A 22,069-nucleotide genomic window follows, 5' to 3' on the forward strand; every position below is an offset into this window, starting at 1 on the left:
CAGGCATGGTAGAAGCGGCTGCGGCTGAGAGAATTTTTTTTTTTTTAACAGATAAAAGAACTAATGAGCTACACTAACAAGAACTGACAACAAACTAACTACTAGAACAGGTAATAGTAACAAAGTGAGGGATTTCCTAACGAGTCTGCTGAGCTCCGTCTCAGGCCGGGGACGGTAGAGAAGGAACTGAGGAGATTGGCCATGCATGCGCACTATTATCCTAGACTCACTGCGGGGGGCAGCCTCTGCGCATGTGTGGCCAGTACGAGTACTGCTACGAAAAGTCTCCGAGTGAAGGCGCAGGGACGCACCAACACCTAGAGTGGAGCACCCACAGGGACATCTCTCGAAGAAGAAGTGGAGTCTCTGGTAACTGCATAATGCTCTGTGAAGGTATGAGCAGACACTCAGATTGCCACTATACAGATTTCTGATATAGGGACATTCTTGAGGAAGGCGATGGAGGAGGAGACAGACCTCAGGAGTGAGCACGAATAGGGGATGGAAGTGTTATGTTGCAAACCTGATAGCACTGTTTAATACAGTTCCATATCCATTTGGAGAGTCTCTGGGCTGAAAGCGCTGAACCTTTAGATCTCTCCGCAATAGAAAGGAAGAACATAGGAGATTTCCTAAAAGCCTTTGTCCTATCCAGGTAAAAAGCCAGGACTCTCCTAATGTCTAGTGCGTGCAGTATAGCCTCCCTGTTTTCACGGTGCGGCTTGGAGTAAAAGCTTGGGAAGTGAAGCAGTTGGTTTATGTGAAAGGGGGAAGTCACTTTGGTGATGAATTTCAGGTGCAGTCAGAGAGTGACTTGTCCTGAAACAATATTGTGGATTGAGGGGGAGGGTGCTATCTGTGCTGCTATTTCCCCTATTCTTGCTGAGATGATCACCACCAGGAAGGCGGTCTTCATCGACAGGTATGTGATTGACCAAGTATCCATGCATTCAAAGAGACGTCTAGTCAGGCTTTTCAGTACTAGGTTTAGGTCCTATGCTGGGGTGGGATGTCTGGGTTGGGGGAAGTTTTACTATATCCCTGAGGAATCATTTTGTGGTTGGGTGTGAGAGCACTGAGTATCCCTCTAGTTATTGATGAAAGGCTGCTATAGCCGCAAGGTGGACTTTGAGCGAACTGAGAGATAATCCTAATTTTTTGAGAGTCAGTACATGGTCTAGGAACACTGGAAAAGTAGCAAATGTCGGGGAAATTTGTTGGGAATTACACCAAACCTGAAACCACTCCTACAGGTAAGTATGATGTAGTGGATTTTCTACCGTGTAGTAACACTTCCTGTACCTACTGAGCAGGACCTTTCTATGCACTGGAACCATAAAAGAGGTAAGCCTTGAGGCGGAGTATCTTCAAGTTGGGATGTAGAGTGCGTCCTTCGTTCTGGGTATGGCGTGGGTTGGAGAGAGATCGGTGGGCATGTCACCATTTGTACAGATAAGGGTACTAAGTCTGTCTCAGTCAGGTGGGAGCAGTCAGTATGATGTGTGTTCCTTCTCTTTTTATTTTGAATAGGACTTTTGATAGCAGAAGAAATGGGGGAAAGTCATAGAGAAGGTCCCTGTCACACAGAAGGAAGAGTGTGTCGCCCAATAAATTTTGCCCTATCCCTGTGCTGGAGCAGTAGCGTGGACATTTCTTGTTCAGGTAAGTGGCGAACAGGTCCGTGTCTCCCACCGCCTGAATAAGTCCTGAAACACTGCTGGACTTATCTCCCATTTGTGATTGTGTGGGAATTTGTGACTAAGACTTTTGTACGCCTGGAAGGTAGGCCGCTGATAATGTGATGTTGTGGGAAACACACCAGTTCCATAACTTTAGTGCTTCTGCACAAAGGGAGGGCAACCTGGCTCCTCCCTGCCAATTTATGTAGTGCATAATGCTATGTTGTCTGTTAAGCCTCTTGTGTATGTTCCCTTGATCAGTGGGAGAAAATGGGTGCAGGCATTCCTGACCACCCTGAGCTTGAGGAGACTGATGTGGAGGGACATGTCCGTGGATGATATTTGCCTTGTGTTGTAAGGTCATTTAGCTGTGCACCTCATTCTATGAGGGATGTATCTGTGGTGAGACATAATGATGGTGAAAAGGGGATCCACTGCAATCATTTGCTTGATTTTTCCACCAATCCAGGGAGTTTTTTACCTTGGTGAATAGTGACAGAGGTTTGTCTAATCTGTCTCTCTTTGATCTGTAGACCAAGATGAACCATATCTGGAGGCACAACATGTGAAGTCTAGCATGAAGTATCACTGCTGGGCTGTATTCCCCAGGAATTGGAGGCAGTGTCTGGCTGATATTTGAGTGCATCCTGTAGGTCAAGGGCTGAAAACCAATCTCCCTGTTCCAGAGATGGATAATCATTGCTAGTGTGACCAACCTACATTTTTGAGCTTTGACAAATTTGTCTAGAGCTCTGAGGTCCAGTATGGGTCTCCAACCTCCCTTCTTTTTGGGTATCTGGAAGTAACAAGAGTAAAAACCTTTGGCTCGCAGATGTTGAGGTACTAGTTCTATGGCTCCTAACCAGAGGAGATCTGTTTTTTGTCTTAGTAAACTCTTGTGAAAAGGGTTTCTGAAGTGGGACGAGGAAAGGTGTTGGAAAAACTGGATTTCTTTCTCTGAGACTCAAACGCTGGATTTGGAATTGTGAAGTGTGGGATTTACGTTGAGGTTGTGGACTAAACCGTCTCTTATTCAGGAGTATAGATCACTAATGAGCAAAGAGTGGCCCTGGAATCTTTAAGGATATGGAGGGACACATCAATCTTTTCACCGAACAATGTGGTGCTTTCAAAGGAAAGGTCTTCTATGGTCATCTGCACTTCCTTAGGGAAGCCAGATAGCTATAACCAAGGTGCTTGCCACATGTCCATCTCCACTGCAGTGGGTAGCTGTGTCAGCTGCATTGAGGCTGACAAGAGCACTGTTTTGGCCACTAGTTGTCCCTCATGGATAATAGCTCCAACTCGTCACAGTGTGACTCTGGGAGCTGATCAATAAAAGTGTTGAGCTTTGTATAATTGATATTGTCATATTTAGCTGTTAAAACTTGATAATTTGCAATTCTAAATTGCAATCTGGCAGAGGAGTAGGCCTTTCTCCTGAAGACGTCTAGGCGTTTCCAATCCTTGTCATAAGGAGTGCATCTCATTTGGTGCTGGCAGGCCCAAGATTTTACCACATTGACGACAATGGAATTAGGGGGAGTGTGAGAAAAAAGGAATTTCATTTCCCAAGTCAGGATGTAATTTTTTTTTTATCAACCTGTTTACAAGTAGGCATCACCGATGCTGGGATTTGCTAGATAGTCTTGGCCAGGTCCAGAAGAGTCTCTTCTAGAGGACGAGGAAAGTGTAAGATGTCAAGGAACTTGTGATGGGTATTTTTTTTACCTCCTCCAGGGGCATCTGCAGCATGTCTGCTACCCTTTTAGCTAAATCCTGGGAAAACCAGAAATTGTTGGTGGACATCACTGCCTCATCTGAAGAGGAGAAGGAGATGTTGGTTCTTGATGCAACTTCCTCCTCAAATCCGCCCTCCTCTTCCTTCATGATCTCCTCCGGAGGTTCAGAGGTTCTGGATGCTGTGGCCGAGGGAGAATGTCTCAGAGGCTCACAGTGAGTCAAGCTGGAAGTCTAAAAGGTGTGAGGTCTATATGCCATCCAAGGATACCAGTAAGGCCACTGGGGCGGTGGATAGAGCCCAGTGGCGGTGCCCATGGCTGGCCGTACCATGGTGGTGGTGGAGTAAGTTCAGGGTATGACTGAGGAGCCCCTTATAACGGGCACTATATGGAGCATAAGAGGAGTGGTGAGAGATGACCTCCTCTGGCTCACTGTCTGAGTCACCACTAGAAAGTGGAGATGCATGGCATGGTGCCAAAGACTCCAGTATCTGGAGGAGACTCGGTACTGGAGCCCCAATGCCAAGAAGGGGGAAATTCTGGTATATCAGATACCCTGAGTTCTCTTTAATGCTGGAACTCTTGCGGTCCTGACCAACCTGGTGCTGATACGGAGGGAGTTGGGGATCATGCCTGTACTGACTGCTCTGGTGCTGGGTGGCTCACAGTTGACAGTGCTGAAGGTACCGCTCATACCAGAAGCATCGTCTTAACAGTGTGCACCCTGTTCCTGTCCTCATCCATCAGTGGTACCTGCTGTTCCAGATCCTTGTGAGCTATGGGTACCGTGCTTGGACGCAGTGGCGTAGCCAGGTCCTAAGTGCAGGGGGAGCAAACCTAAAAAAGGCGCCCCCCCTTGGCTCCTCCTCTGGCCACGCCCCCCTTGGCTCCTCAGCGCGCCCCCCCGCCACTGGCTCCTCCGGCCGCGCCACGGCCCCCCCCCAGCTCCTCCACTCCTCCAGTCAAGCTGCGGCCATGCTGCGTCCCCCCCCCCCCCCGAGGGGCTCGGTCCAGGGGGAGGTGAATGGGGATGGGCTGGCGGCGAGGGCTAGCTGGGGCTGCCAGCTCCCCCCGGCAGAGCAGCAGGCACAGCCTTTGGGGAGGCCGGAGGGCTCCCCATGGCAGAGGTGGGGGGAAAGCCACCCTAACTGCCCCCCAGGACCCTATCCCCTACCTGTACCCTGACTGCCCAAAACCTTACCCACAACCCCCCCAGAAAGCCCCCCCGAACTCCCGACCCCCCCGTCTCTTGACTGCCCCCTCCAGAACCTCCCTGCCCCTTCTCCGACCCCCTGGCCCCCTTACGCTGCCGCTCGTCCCGGCACGCTGGGCAGCAAGGGAGGAGGAGCGGGGGAGGAGCTCCAGACTGCCGGAGGCGATCTGCAAATGCAGGGAGGGAGGGAGTGATCTCTGCTGCAGGGGAAGCAGAGGAGGGGCTCTCTCTGGCTGTTGGAGTCCCATGTAAGTGGCACCATCCGGCCGGCTGCCCTGTCACCTGTGCGCCTCTGCATGGAGGGGGGGAGGGGGGAAGTCTGGACATTTACAAATTCCCCCCGAACGCTATTTTTAGCTCAAAAAGCCGGACATGTCCAGGGGAATCCGGATGAATGGTAACCCTGCCGGGAGCGGGCCAGTGCCGCGGGGCCCGGGCCAAGCTGAAGCTGCTGGGGCCGGAGCCGCCAGGGTGCTCGGCCGGCGCCACTGGGGCCAAGCCGGGCCAGAGCCGCCAGGGCCGGGAGCGGGCCAGCGTGCTCGGCTGGAGCCACCAGGGCCGGGACCGGGCCGGTGCTCCAGGGACAGCCAGAGCCGCTTCGCCAGGGCCAGTGGGAGCCGCTCGGCCAGGGCTAGACTGGGCCACACTGCGCCTCGCCTCGTCTCCCCGGAGCCCTCCTTCTCGCATCTCCCTCCCCCCAGTTTACCTGCTGCTGCCACCGGCCTGCCCCCTGCTTGTTTTTAGAATCACACGTTCGCGGGAAGCATGGGAGGGGGAGGAGCAGGAGGGCGGAGTGTTCAGGAGAGGGGAGGAGGGGGAAGTGAGCTAGGGAAGGGGTGGACAGCTGCGGGGCCCTTTTAGGCGCCACGTTTCAAAAATGTGATGAGGGGAAGCGGCTGCTTCCCCTGCACCCCACTAGCTACGCTACTGCTTGGATGGTCTTGGTACCAACGATTCCGAGCATGCTGGTGATCCTTTTCGGCTAGCTCAAGGCTCACATATCTCTTTTTAGATACCTCTCATGAGGGATCTGCAGCTGATTTCTTCGACCCATAGTCCTTGGACATCGAGGGCTGTGGGGAAGATTCAAATCTTCTAGGTGATTCCCAGTGTGGGTCAAGGGAAGGCTGCCGGGCTGCCGCCATCAGGCTGATTTTTTGTCTCAGTTCCATGTCCTTACGAGACCTTGGTTTAAATTGTTGACAGAGACCACACTTCTGAGGAATGTGACCTTCCCCTAGGCAGCGTATATGTTTATCTGCCATAGGGATGGGCTCTTTACATAGAATGCACTTATTGTAGCCTGGTGAGCCAGGCATACCCTGCTGTGGGGAAAGGGTCCCCTACAAAGGGGGAAAATTAAAAGTGTTTTTTTTAAAAGACAAAATAAAGAAAATGTACAGCTAAGGAAGGAGGGAAGATTAACTAGCTACTAAAAATGCTAATGAAAAGAATAGAGATAACGATCACAAACAGACTGTTAATGACTCCGTCTCTAGCCAGGGGCGGTTGAAAAGGAACTGAGGAGGGGGTTCACCCACACAAGCTGGTTAGCCTCCTGGTGGGGCACGAGGGAGTATAGTGGATGTGCGGGCCGAATGGACACTGCTACCAAAGTTCTCCAATCAGCAATGTAGGGATGCAAGCGCATCTACAGGGGAGCACCCATAGGGATATTATACATAAATACACATACCACCAGTTCAGACCTATCCCAGATCTGTAGTGACAAAAAGCTGTTACCAAATGACAGCTGTTTGGTGACCTAAGTGAAATGATTTGATGGACACCAAGTCCAATTCCCAGAGGCCAGTGTCCACATCCCAAAAACAACCACCATAATTGGTACCAACTGACAGCCTTGTTGGTAGCCTCAGTCAATAGGGCAGTGACTGAACGGGCCATGGTGAATGAAGTCCCCTCTCATCCCTAGAAGTAGATTCTTCAGATCAGGATTGAGGAAAATTGGCAAGACCACATGGGGATGCTTGCATTGCAACTATCCTTGCGGTACCTGCTCAGTCTCCAAGGCTGTCAAACCTGGTCCCTTTCATCATCACTAAATTCACGCAAAAAACATAAGAGGTAAAAAATAAAACAAAAAGTAAATTAAATAAAACCAAGAACCATCAGAAGAGAGGAGAATTTATCTATTTGCATTTTGAGGAAGACTATCAGCATAAACAGACTGCTCAAAATATTCAAACTTGGGTATCTACAGCCAGACACCTAAATCCATATTTAGACACAAATAAAAATGACTCGACTTTCAGAGATACTGACCATCCCAGGCTCGGACAGAAATCAATAGGAATTGTGGGTACTCAAAATTTCTGAAAAATTGGCATTTATTTAGATGTCTAACTTCAGGCAACCAAGTTAGAATATTTTGGCCACTGGAAATACAGAGCTAATTCTGCTTGTTTCCCCATTTCAGTACTGCATTGGGCAGTGATTTCTTAGATAAGACTAAAAGCCATTTCTTGAGTTCAAGTTATTAAGAAATTCTCACACAATACTCCAAGAATGTAAGAAATAGTTTTAGGCAGTTGTGGTTGGTATTTAAAACTTCATGAAAAGGCACAAAAGCACTGATAAGTGCTCAGGTTTGTTTTTTTAAATTGCATCACTTTCATAATACTCCATAACAGTGGCTCTCAACCTTTCCATACTAATGTACCCCTTTCCAAAGCCTGATTTGTCTTGCATACTCCCAAGTTTCACCTCACTTAAAAACTACTTGCTTACAAATATCAGACATAAAAATACAGAAGAGTCACAGCACACACTTACTGAAAAATTGCTTACTTTCTTATTTTTACCATATACACCTCTACCCTGATATAATGCAGTCCTCTGGAGCCAAAAATCTCACCGCGTTATAGGTGAAACCGCGTTATAGCCAGAGGTTAAAGTAAGCCAGTACTGTCAGGCTTCCCCAGCGGTGATTTAAAGGGCCAGGTGCTCCAGCCACTGCGGGGAGCCCTGGGCCCTTTAAATCACCACCAGAGCTCTGGCAGCGGGGCTTGGGCGGCGCTTTAAAGGGCCCAGGGCTCCACACGAATTTGGATACAACGCGGTAAAGCAGCATGCAGAGCCCCCTGGCCTCGCCTCCGCATAGGAGCCGGAGGAGGGACATGCCGCTGCTTCTGGGAGCTGCTTGAGGTAAGCGCCACCTGGAGCCTGCACCCCTGACCCTCTCCCGCGCCCCAACCCCCTACCCCAGCCCTGATCCCTCTCCCGCCCTCTGAACCCCTCTGTTCCAGCCCAGAGCAATCTCTTGCACCCCCAACCCCTCATCCCCAGCCCCACCCCAGAGACTGCACCCCCAGCTGAGCCCTCTCCCCTTCCCTCAACCCCCTGCCCCAGCCCAGAGCCCCCTCCTGCAACCTGAACTTCTCATTTCCGGCCCCACCCCAGAGCCCACCCCCCCAGCCAGAGCCCTCATCCCCTCCCGCACCCCAACCCCCAATTTTGTGAGCAATCATGGCCTGCCATAAAATGTCCATACCCAGATGAGGCCCTTGGACCAAAAAGTTTGCCCACCCCTGATCTAGCCTGCACTCCTGGCCTTCGCAGGACAAAGAACCTCACCCACCCACTCCTGTAATAACCTCTGGCTGAGTTACTGAAGTCACCAAATCATGATTTAAAGGATTTCAAGTTACAGAGAATCCAACAATCTAGTTTAAACCAGAAAGTGACCATGCACCATGCTGCAGAGAAAGGTAAAAAAACCCAAGGTCTCTGCCAATCTGACTTGAGGGAAAATTCCTTCTCAACCTCAAATATGGCAATCAGCTGGACCCTGAGCATGTGGGCAAAACCAACCAGGCCCTCCCCATCTAGTGCCCCATCTCTGGCCATTGGGGATATTTGCTACTAGCTGTCGCAGATGGGCCACATCCCATCGTAGGCAGTCTCATCATACCATTCCCTCCATAAACTTATCAAGCTCAGTCTTAAAACAAGTTGGGTTTTTTTGCTCTCATTGCTTCCCTTGGAAGACTGTTTCCAGAACTTCTCTCCTTTGATGGTTACAAACCTTCATCTAATTTCAAGCCTAAATTTGTTGATGGTCAGTTTATAGCTATTTGTTCTTGTGTCAACAGTGGTGCTTAACTTAAATAACTCTACTCCCTCCCTGGTTTTTATCCCTCTGATGTATTTGTAGAGAGCAATCATATCTCCCCTCAGCCTTTGTATGGTTAGGTTAAACAAGAAAAGCTGCTTCAGTCTCCTCTCATAATGTAGCTTTTCCATTCCTCTGATCATCCTAGAAGCTCTTCTTTGCACCTGTTCCACTTTGAAATCATCCTTCTTAAACATGGGAGACTAAAACTGCATGCAGTATTCCATATGAGGTCTCACCCAGTCATTAATCTATGTTAAAAATAGACCTTAAGGGGAATACAAAAGGCCTTCAGGAGGAATATGCAAGACTGGAAAAGGAAATCGAACAGGAGGGAGCTTATTCCTCAAACCTGAGAAGGCAAGGAAAGCTGGTTCAGTCTTGGTTTATGCAAATCTTAATTTGAAATTGATGGCTAACAAAGGGTAGTTTACACACACACACACACTCTCTCTCTCTCTCTCACCCTGTACTAAAAGCGAGACAAGCCTTTGAGCTAGGAAGAAAAGAAAAGGCTTTACAGCTATGCTGAAGGTGATATTCCAGACTCTGAGATGCAAGGCTTTTGCCCACCTGGTGATATGTCTAGGAGTACCAGTCAGAGATGTCTTACTTTATGATTGCCTGGGGACAATCACCATTAGGTACCCTAGAAATAACTCAGGTCTCAGGCAGAGTGGGAGCAGAGAGAACAGCTTGAAAACTAAATGAAAAGCAAAAAAGCCAAGATCCTCCCAAACTAGTGCTCTAAGGAAGGTGGTAGAAGTCACTGTGGCCTCAGGGATAGCTATATCGACTTTTATGGTGCTAGGTGTGGTTACACTAGCAAACTCTGTTCTAATGCTGAGAACTTACCCTGCTTGCTTCAACATGATGTAACCTGTAGGACTCCCCAGTACTCTCGTTAACTAAATCAAACTGATGCCGATATGCTACACAGATCATATTGTCATTGTCTCCAGTAGGTCCATCCACCAGAGTCATGATCACTGGAGGGTCAGAGAGACAAATCTCCTGTAATGTAAATGACATTACATTAAGATGGAAATTAAAGGAATTATTCTACTTTTCATATTCTCACTGGAAATAGTTTATACTACAGGTAGTGCCCAGTGAGCTGTGCTAGAGGGCAGACGGGCTGTACACAGATATGTTTCATTAATGAACAAGAATCCAGTTAAAAAAAGCGGAGAATTTTTGTTTAATTATCTGCAATGGGATTTCCCATCACCATTGTTGGGTCTCTCACTTGAACCAATCCTGGGTTTAGAAAGGCAAGATGTGTGCCCCTCCTGAACCAGGTGTCAGCCCTACCAAGTGTGAGAGAAGGTATTTTTAGTGATTTGTCTCAAGCATACCCTGATGTACTGGAATTCCTCCACTGGTGATTCAGACAGTGATGACATCAAACAGACACTGGTTAAACTGTTGCCTTGATTGTATTTCTTTGTGATGAGGAGTAGTTTGTTCCTAATAGCCACAACAATCCTCAGTTCACTGCTGTGGTGAGTATTAATGGCATACAAATGGCAGCCTAAGGAGATAATGCATGTATTAACATTCCCTTCAAGAAACACACCCATGAACTCCACATAGTTCCTTGTGAAGTGAAACCTAATTATTTTTTCACCCTCTAAAATTTGCAAATGAATAATTTCTTATGAAAGTGAATGACTAAATGCATAGGCTTGTGCCAGGGATAGTATGCATCTCAATTATATCCCATAAAATTCTATTGCTCCCCATCTAGAAATGCTCTCAGCTTTTCCAATACAACTCATCAATAAGGTGCAACTCCCCTGCTATTCCACGTACTAGGAACTCATACAATTCCACCAATGCACCAAGTCTGACCTGCAGCACTGCCCTATTATTCCAGTCCTGGGCCTCCATACATAGCTCTGCCAGACTCCTTCAATCCTGCTTGTAATATATCTATTCTGCTTCAGAACTTCTCCCTGGTAAAAACTACCAAGTCATGTGGTATTTTTGTGAAGTGCACAAATGGGAATTGGGATTAGTCCAAATTTATTTTCACATACAGTCTAACACAAGATTTCAATCTACTGTCCAGACGAGAATAACTAAGGGTCAGTTGCTGCAACATCAACAGGGGAGCCAATAGGACCTTTGGCAGCTTCTGGCCCAATGCCTTAATTGGGTCTTTTGATAAATGAGAGTCAAATCACCTTTTGTTTTCTCAAGTTTATTTTCTCTGCAGTCATATTTGCTCTTTGCCATCTGCTTTGCTTCTATGCCATTTCGTACAGCGCTCATCCTGAAGACAAGGAGACGAGAGTCCTTCCCTGTCAGGTTGGGGGGAGAGCCAGGGAAATAGCAAGTTAAAATAAAGAACAGAACTAACATTCCCAAAAAGAATAAATGTCAAATCTGCACATTCACAACCACAATTATGAAGGTAAGAGGCAACTCTCTCCAATCTAGTTTGGAGATAAATGGAAATATGCTAGGAAGGAAAAAATGCCTATGAATTCTGCTTAGGTTATGCAATTCTGCTACCAGATTGAGAGCTCCTGAGCTGATGAGCAGAATTAGCATCATCTATCATGGTATGAACTTAAATCTGGAACACAGCAGCAGCTTTGAAGGAATCCTTTGATTTCTTGAATTAATAGCATAGGTTCCCCTGCATCTGGTTCTATACTGGAAAACAAGGTAAGAACTTGGTGCTGTAATGGAAAACAAGGTGAGAAAATGAGACCAGGATTATTACAACACAATGAAAACCAACACACAAAGAACTAATGCAAATTAGCACACAAGATTGAAGCTTTAGCTCTCTGGGTGGGAATAATCCAACTGAATCTAAATTTACTAAACTGAGTATAAATTTACTATATCCATGACAGAATGAAAATCTCCCCGGGGCAGACTGAGTTGTTCCTAACAAGACTTAAAACTTGTGATAATTTAAACAAATTTATGCCAAAGGATTCATATTCCCACTGCAGAAATGAAAACAACATTCACTGCCAGTGCTAAAATCTTCAGTATCCAACACTTGTAGGTAAGCTATTTGAAGATCATGTATATAAAGGGAAAAGGTTTAGATCATTAAAATAAAAATGGCCCATTGCACTTTGCAGTGGGACAGGAGCAAATAACAAGAATGGTTACTTACCCTATGGCAATTATGGCTCTTCAAAAAGTTGTCAGTATGGATGCCACTATAGGTGTGCATGCACCTCCTGATTGCAAGACTAGAGTCTTTTGAATAGCAGGTTTCAGAGTAGCAGCCGTGTTAGTCTGTATCCGCAAAAAGAACAGGAGTACTTGTGGCACCTTAGAGACTAACAAATTTATTAGAGCATAAGCTTTCGTGGACTGTAGAAGTGGGCTGTAGTCCACGAAAGCTTATGCTCTAATAAATTTGTTAGTCTCTAAGGTGCCACAAGTACTCCTGTTCTTCTTTTTTTGAATAGCAGTGTCCATTGAGGCTGTACATGCATCCTGTGCCTCTTTGTGCACCCATGCAAGCACATAAAGGGCAGAATTTCTCCCTCAGTTCCCTTGGAATTTGAAAGTACTTCTCGGGGAATACTGCACCATTGCACATGCAGAATTTGTGCAGAAATTAATGTTGTGCGTGCAGAATTTCCTCCCCTCTACCCCCAAAATGGACTGCACAGCTGCTGGCTGCCACTAGGGGCCACTGGACGAGGCAGAGCCCAGCTCACAAATAGAAGACAGTGCCGGTGGAAGGGGGAGTGAGCTGGAGGGTTCCCAGCAGCTACACCCCTGAAAGAAGGAGGCGATCTGCAAGCAACTCCGTACAAGCCAGCAACCCAGCATCAGGCTATTTCTCCCTCTGGATCCCTGGGCTCTAGAGAAGTCGAGGGTGATAGTGTCTGGGCTGGGGGCGCCCCACGGCTGGGCTCTGGGGGGGGAGGGGTGCAGGTGTCTGGGCAAGGGGGCACCCTGTGGCTGGGAGGGATGCAGGTGTCTGGGTTGGGAGGACCCCGCAGCTGGGCTCTAGGGTGAGAGAGGGTGCAGGTGTCTGGCCTGGGATAGGGAGGGGAGCCCTGTAGCTAGGCTCTGTGGGGGAGGAGGCAGAGAAACAGGAACTATGTTGTCGGAGAGGTTTCTTTAACTCTCTACTTACAAGAAGTGGAAATTTGGACAGATGACTAGGGAGGAGTATAAAAATATTGCTAGAGCAGGCAGGGGTGTAATCAGGAAGGCCATGGCATAATTGGAGTTGCAGCTAGCAGGGAATGTGAAGGGTAACAAGAAGGGTTTCTACAGGTATGTTAGCAACAAGGTGGTCAGGGAAAGTGTGGGACCCTTACTGAAGGGGGGAGGTGGAAAAAGCTGAAGTACTCAATGCTTTTTTTGCTGGTCTTCACAGACAAGGTCAGCTCCCAGACTACTGCATTGGGCAACACAGTATGGAGAGGAGGTGAGCAGCCACAGTGGTGAAAGAACAGATTAAGGACTATGTAGAAAAGCTGGACATGCACAAGTCCATGGGTCCAGATCTAATGCATCCAAGGGTACTGAGAGAGTTGGCTGATGTGATTGCAGAGCCATTGGCCATTATCTTTGAAAATCTGTGGCGATCAGGGGAGTTCCCGGACGATTGGAAAAAGGCAAATATAGTGACCCAGGGAACTACAGACCGGTCAGCCTCACTTCAGTCCCTGGCAAAATCACTAAGCAGGTTCTCAAGGAATCCATTTTGAAGTACCTGGAGAAGAGGAAGGTGATCAGGAACAGTCAACATGGATTCACCAAGGGCAAGTCATGCCTGACCAACCTGATTGCCTTCTATGATGAGATAACTGGCTCTGTGGATATGGGGAAAGTGGTGGATGTGATATATCTTGACTTTAGCAAACCTTTTGATATGGTCTCCCACAGTATTCTTGCCGGCAAGTTAAAGAAATATGGGCTGGATGAATGGACTAGAAGGTGGATAGAAAGCTGGCTAGATTGTCAGGCTCAACGGGTGGTGACCAACGGCTCAATGTCTAGTTGGCAGTTGGTATCTAGTTGGTATCAAGGGGAGTGTCCCAGGGGTCGGTCCTGGGGCAGGTTTTGTTCAACATCTTTATTAATGATCTGGATGATGGGATGAATTGCACCCTCAGTAAGTTCACAGACGACACTAAACTGGGGGGGAGGTAGATATGCTGGAGGGTAGGGATAGGGTCCAGAGTGACCTAGACAAATTGGAGGATTGGGCCAAAAGAAATCTGATGAGGTTCACAAGGACAAGCGCAGAGTCCTACACGTAGGAAGGAAGAATCCCATGCACTGCTACAGGCTGGGGATTGACTGGCTAAACAGCAGCTCTGCAGAAAAGGACCTGGGGATTACAGAGGACGAGAAGCTGGATATGAGTCAGCAATGTGCCCTTGTTGCCAAGAAGGCCAATAGCATATTGGGCTGTATTAGTAGGCGTATTGCCAGAAGATCGAGGGAAGTGATTATTCCCCTCTATTCGGCATTGGTGAGGCCACACCTGGAGTACTGCATCCAGTTTTGGTCCCCCCACTACAGAAGGGATGTGGACAAATTGGAGAGAGTCCAGCGGAGGGCAACGGAAATGATTAGGGGGCTTGGGCACATGACTAACGAGGAGAGGCTGAGGGAATTGGGGTTATTTAGTCTGAAGAAGAAAAGAGTGAGGGGGGATTTGATAGCAGCCTTCAACTACTTGAAGGGGGGTTCCAAATAGGATGGAGCTAGGCTGTTCTCAGTGGTGGCTGAGAACCCCATTTTGACTCTAGAGGCTTAAAAGACTCAGAGATCCAGGGACCCAGAGGCCTGGCATCCCCTCACAGCAACATGATGGGCAGCTCCAATGTTGATGTTCCAGACGGAAGCAAGTTCCCTGGCTGGTGGTTAATATAATAAACCCTTTGGGAACTTCAATACTGTCATGTGAGAGCACAACTGGACAGACAGATGGCAAGCTGAGATTGGTGAAAGGTGGACCTCAATAGAGCTGTATGAAATGCTGGAGTGTTTTAAATGTACCAAGTAGTCAAGGACATTCAATATCAGTCTCCCTTAGGGTCCAGGCAATGCTGGGCTGCCCACATAGAGAACCTCTTCCTTTTTTGGTAAGTAAGTTCTTCTGATGGATGTTTTCCCCTTCTGTATCAGGATGTCTGGTTAAATGAGGAAGGCCCTGTGCATGATACTTAAGCAACCAATGTCCAGGCTGTTAGATGCAGGGACTTTGTGTCTGGGTAGTGTATCTGATCATGAAGTATCTGACCTGTGAAATCAGGTCCAGGCAATTGAATGGACATATGCAGCAAGTCTACCAGCCAAAACTGTCTTGAACAGTAGAAAGTCATAAGAATGTTCGCAGCTTGCCCTCATTTGACTTTGGATATCACTCTGGGGATCTGGAGAATTGATAGAAAGGCATATGGGAAACTTTGATTCCATTGCAGAATGAAAGCACCTGGTAACAATACTGTACTCACTCCTTCTCTGGAAAGGGAGGTACTGACCTGTAACTGGAGGTTCTTTGAGATGGGTAGTCCCTATCTGTACTCCATGGTGGGTTACGCATGCACACCATGCACCAGGAACTGAAGAATTTGAAAGTTATGTCTATTGGTCTGCACATTCACCCTGGTTCATCTCATGCCTCTCTCCAAGGGCATAAAGGGTGGGGTGGACTGATCGCCTCTCAGCTCCTTCTCTACCATGAATCAGATAAGATCCAAAGCAGAGGAGGAGGAGGAGAGCAGGCAGCGGAATACAGATAGGGACCGTGAATCTCGAAGATCCTTCAGTTACAGGTCAGTAACCTCCTTTTCTTCTTCAAGTGATGATCCTATTATATTCCACTGTGGGTGACTGACAAGCAGTACCTAAGTCGGAGGAAGGTGCAAGGATGTAGATAGCAGAGTTGAGGACCACCATTCCAGAGGAGGCAGAGGAGTCCTGTACCAATGCATAATGTCTTGGAAACGTGTGAACAGAGCTCCATGTAGCTGCTTTACAGATGTGAAGGACGGGTACCTCCGGAAGTGATACTACAGTTGTTGCTTCTGCTCTGGTGGAATGCACTCTTATTCCAGGGGGGTTTGGGGAAGGTTCAATAGCTGATAGAGTAGAATGCAGCCAGAGATCCATTTGGAGATTCTCTGGGTGGAGATAGCACGCCCCCTGACTCTTTCTGATATAGTGATGAATAGTCTCATGGATTTCCTGATGGGTTTCGTTTTTTGCAGGTAAAAGGCCAAGGTCTGCTGAACATTGAGGGAGTGGAGTCTTCGTTCTTCGGCAGAAATATGCAGTTTTGGGAAGAACACAGGCAAGTGAATCGATTGGTTAAAGTGAAATTCTGAAACTACTTCAGGAGTGAATTTGGGGTATAGATGAAAAGAAACATCCTTATGGAATACAGTGTAAGAAGGCTCTGCCATCATTGCTCCAAGCTCGCCAACTCTTCTAGCTGAGGTAACAGCTACAAGGAAAGCAATCTTCATGGAAAGGAGAGACATGGAGCAGGAAGCTAAAGGTTCACGGGGGGGGGGGGGGGGGGGGGCTTGTTAGTAGAGAGAGAACAAGGTTTAAGCCCCACTGAATAGGTGGGAAGGTTCTGACCAGGCCTTTCCAGAATCTGTTGGTCAGTGGATGTGCAAAGACCAAGTAGCCCTGAAAAGGTGGATGGTATACACTGATTGCTGCCAAGTGCACTCACAAGGAGCTGATGGACAAGCCTGATGTTTTCAAAGAGAGGATATTGTCCAAGATGAGAGAAATATCTGCAGTTTCTGGGAGAAGGCCTCTTTGAAGTGCCCAAGAAGAAAAGCATTTCTATTTAGCTAGGTAACATCTTCTAACAGAATCCTTCTGCTATTAGAAAGAATGTCCCGCACGGTTGTGGAGCATGAACGTTCCAAGGATGATGGCCATCCAAATACCAAGTCCTGAGGTGGAGCAGATGTGGATCAGGGTGCTTTCATCTTGCCGTTCCTCCGGGTCAGGAGCTTGGGAAATGTTGGGAGGATGATCAGAGGTCGGGATGACATGTGTAGGATGTTGGGAAATCAAAACTGTCTTGGCCAGAAGGGGGTGATCAGAATGACCCGTACTGTATCCTGCCAGACTTTGCACAGAACTTGCAGCAGGAGTGGTAGCGGAGGGAAGGAATAGCTGAACTGGTCCAGCCAAGGAAGAAACAGAGTGTCGCCCTGGGCGAGGTGATCTAGGGCTTCTCTGGAGCAATATGTGGTGCATTTCCTGTTTGCTTGAGAGATGAACATATCTCTGGCTAGGGTTCCGCATAGAGTGAAAATATTGTGCAATACCAAGTCGTGGAGCTCCCACTTGTCGATTGCAAAATGTCTGGGGAGGAAGTCTGCAATCACATTTTGCTTCCCCAGAAGGTATACTGCCAATAGCGTGATTCGATTGGTGATATACCAGTTCCAGAGACTGACTGATTCTGCACACAGACCGGAGTAATGCAGGTCAGTTTCTATCTATAACTGAGTCTTTTCTAGTACAAAAGGACCAAAAAGGCAAGGCCTATATATCAAAACAAGCCTTCCTTTATATTAGTGAAATCAACTTTAATAATATAAGAACAAATAACCAAGCCCCCAAAAAAGGGCCAAGTTGGGGTGGCAGAGCCAGGTATCAATGCAAAAAGCGTAAACTCTTTACTTAGGGCTTCAACTCCCCTCTCCAACTATGAAAATGCTGCCCTCTAGTTTAATATCCCCACTCATATATATATAATCCCAATCCAAATTGCTGTAGCAAAACTAAACTAAGTGATTGGGCAACAAAATGGCAAATGAAATTTAATGTGGAGAAATGTAAGGTAATACACATTGGAAAAAATAACCCCAACTATACATACAATATGATGGGGGCTAATTTAGCTACAACTAATCAGGAAAGAGATCTTGGAGTCATCGTGGATAGTTCTCTGAAGACGTCCACGCAGTGTGCAGCGGCAGTCAAAAAAGCAAACAGGATGTTAGGAATCATTAAAAAAGGGATAGAGAATAAGACGGAGAGTATCTTATTGCCTTTATATAAATCCATGGTACACCCACATCTTGAATACTGCGTACAGATGTGGTCTCCTCATCTCAAAAAACGTATACTAGCATTAGAAAAGGTTCAGAGAAGGGCAACTAAAATGATTAGGGGTTTGGAACAGGTCCCATATGAGGAGAGATTAAAGAGGCTAGGACTTTTCAGCCTGGAAAAGAGGAGACTAAGGGGGGATCTGATAGAGGTATATAAAATCATGAGTGGTGTGGAGAAGGTGAATAAGGAAAAGTTATTTACTTGTTTCTATAATATAAGAACTAGGGGCCACCAAATGAAATTAATGGGCAGCAGGTTTAAAACAAATAAAAGGAAGTTCCTTTTCACACAGCACACAGTCAACCTGTGGAACTCCTTGCCTGAGGAGGTTGTGAAGACTAGGACTATAACAGGGTTTAAAAGAGAACTAGATAAATTCATGGAGGTTAAGTCCATTAATGGCTATTAGCCAGGATGGGTAAAGAATGGTGTCCCTAGCCTCTGTTTGTCAGAGGGTGGAGATGGATGGCAGGAGAGAGATCACTTGATCATTACCTGTTAGGTTCACTCCCTCTGGAGCACCTGGCATTGGCCACTGTCGGTAGACAGGATACTGGGCTGGATGGACCTTTGGTCTGACCCAGCATGGCCATTCTTATGTTTTAGCTTTCTTCACCCTAGTTGAACGAAAAGACCTAGGATATATACAACTATGAAAAGACCCTAACATCGCAGGCCCATATGGACTACTACTACCAGTAGCAGATGGCATAAAACTATTTATTAAAGAGCCAATATATCCATTAAGATTATCCCTTGCACTATTGACCCTGGCCCCAATCCTAGCCCTTTTACTAGCCCTATCAATTTGACTCCCACTATCACTACCTTTCCCACTAGCCGAACTTAATTTAGGCCTCCTATTCCTAATTTCCCCCTCCAGCTTCATAGTCTACTCCAACCTCTGATCAGAGTGAGCCTCAAACTCCAAATATGCCCTAATAGGAGCCCGACAAGTAGTAGCCCAAACCATCTCATACAAAGTAACCCTCGGAATTATGCTATTTTCTCTAATCCTATTTTCAGGCGCATTTAATATACAAACATTAGAACCACACAAGAACCAACATACCTTATCTTCTCTTCCTGACCACTAACAACAACATGATACATCTCCACCCGAGCAGAAGCTAATCGAGCACCATTCAACCTCATTGAGGGAGAATCCGAATTAGTATCAGGATATAATGTTGAATATGCCGCCGGAGCATTCGTACTATTCTTTCTAGCAGAATAAGCCAACATCCTAATAATAAATACCCTTACTGCTATCCTATTCCTCAACCCAGCCTCCCTTAACAACACACCTTAATTATTCTCCCACTCATTATCATCAAAAGTCATACTACTTTCAGCAGAATTCCTATGAATCCGAGACTCATACCCATGATTTCGATATGACCTCCTATGAAAAAACCTCTTCCCAATCACCTTAGCACTATGCCTTTGACATATATCAATACCAATTGCCTTCTCCGGACTGATTCTCAACCAGGGATCTTCTCAGGACTCCCACCCATACCAAAGGACATGTGCCTGAAATTAAAAGATCACCTTGATAGGGTGAATAATAGAGGCTAAAAACCTCTCATTTCCTTAGAAAAATAGGATTTGAACTTATACTATAGAGAGCAAAACTCCCCATACTTCCATTATACTATATTCTAGTAAAGTCATCTAACTAAGCTCTTGGGCTCATATACCGAAAATGTTGGTTAAAATCCTTCCTCTACTAGTGAATCCACACACAAGAATAATTATTACTTCAAGCCTAATTGTACTTCAATCTCCAGCAACCATTGAATTCTAGCATGAACTGGACTAGAAATTGATGGCTAGCCATCATTCCACTAATTGCCCAACAACACCATCCACGAGCAATTGAGGCTGCCACCAATACAGTAACTCCTCACTTAACGTTGTAGTTATGTTCCTGAAAAATGTGACTTTAAGCGAAACAATGTTAAGCGAATCCAATTTCCCCATAAGAATTAATGTAAATGAAGGGGTTAGGTTCCAGGGAAATTTTTTTCACCAGACAAAAGACTATATTATATATATATAATACACACACACACACACACACACACACACACACACTGTATAAGTTTTAAACAAACACTTTAATACTGGTACACAGTGATAATGATTGTGAAGCTTGGTTGAGGTGGAGGAGTCAGAGGGTGGGATATTTCCCTTACTTACTGCTAAATGATGAACTAGCAATTGGCTGAGCCCTCAAGGGTTAACCCTCTCACTCTGCAAGGCAGCAGGAATGGAGGGAGATATGTGCATCTCCCTTAAGTACACTGTTTTGTTAATTAGATCAGCTTGCTGAGACCGCAGCTGCTGCAAGCTCCCTCCGTCCTGAACCCTGCTCTATAGAAGATGGGGTAAGCGGGGTGCAGGAGCAGGGGGAGGAGGACACCCTGACATTAGCCCCCCTCTTCCTTCCCTCCCCCCCCCAGCACAGCAAGCAGGAGTCTCGGGGAGCAGCTCCAAGGCAGAGGGCAGGAGCAGCACATGGTGGGGGGGGGGGGTCGGAGGGACACAGCTGAACTGCAGGCAGCTGCTGCACAGGGAACTTAGGGGAGTGGGGAGCTGATAGGGGGTTGCCAGTCCACCCTGGTTTCAAGCCCCCACCAGCTAGCTGCAAGGGTCTGCTCTTCCTGCAAGCAGTAGATAAAGCAGGCGGCTGCCAAACGACGTTAGAAGGGAGCATTACACAACTTTAAACAAGCATGTTCCCTAATTGATCAGCAACGTAACAACGAAACAACATTAACTGGGACAACTTTAAATAAGGAGTTACTGTACTACTTAATACAAGCAACCACTTCAACACTAATCCTATTCTCTAGCATTATTAATGCCTGAACACTAGGCCAATGAAACATTACACAACTAACTAACGACATCTCATGCACAATTCTCACCACATTCCTAGCTATCAAACTAGGACTAGCTCCATTCCACTTCTGACTACCAGTAGTACTACAAGGAACCATCACAAGAACAGCCCTAATCCTAACCACTTGACAAAAACTAGCCCATTATCCCTACTAGTAATAACCGCCCAATCCCTAAGCACACCCCACCTGTTAAACACTAGGGCTAACATCCACCCTAGTCGGCGGATGAGGCAGATTAAATCAAACCCAACTACGAAAAATCATAGCATTTTCCTCCGTTGCCCACCTAGGATGAATAACCACAATCCTCACTCTATCTACTAAACTTATATTACTCACATTCTACACATACATTATCATAACCTAAACAATATTCTTAATAATTAAACCTGTAGAAACAAACAAAATATCCACCATAATAACATAATGAACAAAACTTCCAACTGTAAAGACCCTGATAATATTTACCATATATACTCGTTCATAAGCCGAATTTATTTAGTAAAAAAGGGAAGCACCAGAGAAGGGGGTCGGCTTATGAACGTGTATAGAGAGGGAGAGGTGGGACACAGCCCCTCCCCCCAACAGAGGGAGCACGGAGAGGCAGCACAGCCAGCAGAGACAGAAGGGAAGAGGCGGGGCCAGAGTCTCTCCGCTTCTGGCCACGCAGCTCTCCCCCCAGCCTCCAAAGCAGCTGCAGCTCCAGGGCTGGCAGACTGCAGCCGTGCCGCTCGGCCCCTCCCCCCAGAGCAGGCTGTGGCTGCGCCACGCCGGAGCATGCTGCAGCCGTGCCGCCCAGCCCAGCCTGCTGGAACATGCTGTGGCCGCTCCGCCCGGTCTGGCCCGCCGGAGCAGGCTGCGGCCGCACTGCCCAGCCTGCCAGAGCAGCTCCAGTCAGGTCAGAGACATCCTCCCCTGGCCCTCTCCAGATAAGTTGGGAAGGGATGGAATGGGGAGAGTGTGGGGGTCCCAGGCCAAGGGTGGGGTTATGTGGGGGGTGGTCACAGGGGTTACTCCCCTGACTCCCAGTTTCTCCCCATCAGTTGCTGTCCCGGCCCGTCAGGGTAAGCAGTTGGCGCGCCGGGACACTTTGTTTACTTAGGTTTCGCTCCGTGCCTGCGGATGCTCGAGGTAAATAAACCATCTTGGCCCCCCCAGCGGCTTATCCTGATGGCCCGGGAGCCAAAGTTTGCTGACCCCTGAATTATAGGGTCAGCTTATGAACGGGTTATAAAAAATTTCCATATTTACTTATCCATCTTGGGGGGAGGGAGGGTCAGCTTATAAGCGAACCAGCT

At 47.2% G+C, this 22,069-nt stretch overlaps 1 protein-coding gene and 1 pseudogene across 18 annotated transcripts in view; one reads left to right on the forward strand and one right to left on the reverse strand.

Annotated features, from left to right (window-relative positions):
• Positions 1-22,069, reverse strand: part of GARNL3 (GTPase activating Rap/RanGAP domain like 3) — a 207,732-nt gene that overhangs the window by 51,821 nt on the left and 133,842 nt on the right. For all 18 annotated transcript variants that reach the window (XR_006175434.2, XR_010593743.1, XM_042854464.2 and 15 more), the window contains 3 exons: positions 10,956-11,072; positions 10,125-10,300; positions 9,622-9,780 (listed from right to left, as the gene is read on the reverse strand). Coding sequence is in view for 16 of the 18 variants with exons in the window: in XM_042854464.2 (XP_042710398.1) it covers positions 9,622-9,780; positions 10,125-10,300; positions 10,956-11,072 (452 nt within the window). In the remaining 2 variants the exon portion in view is untranslated. The remainder of the gene's footprint in view (positions 1-9,621; positions 9,781-10,124; positions 10,301-10,955; positions 11,073-22,069) is intronic.
• LOC135976524 (NADH-ubiquinone oxidoreductase chain 2-like) lies at positions 15,454-21,198 on the forward strand (annotated as a pseudogene).

The sequence above is a fragment of the Chrysemys picta genome, chromosome 18 (assembly GCF_011386835.1).
Source record: "Chrysemys picta bellii isolate R12L10 chromosome 18, ASM1138683v2, whole genome shotgun sequence".
Taxonomy (NCBI): domain Eukaryota; kingdom Metazoa; phylum Chordata; order Testudines; family Emydidae; genus Chrysemys; species Chrysemys picta.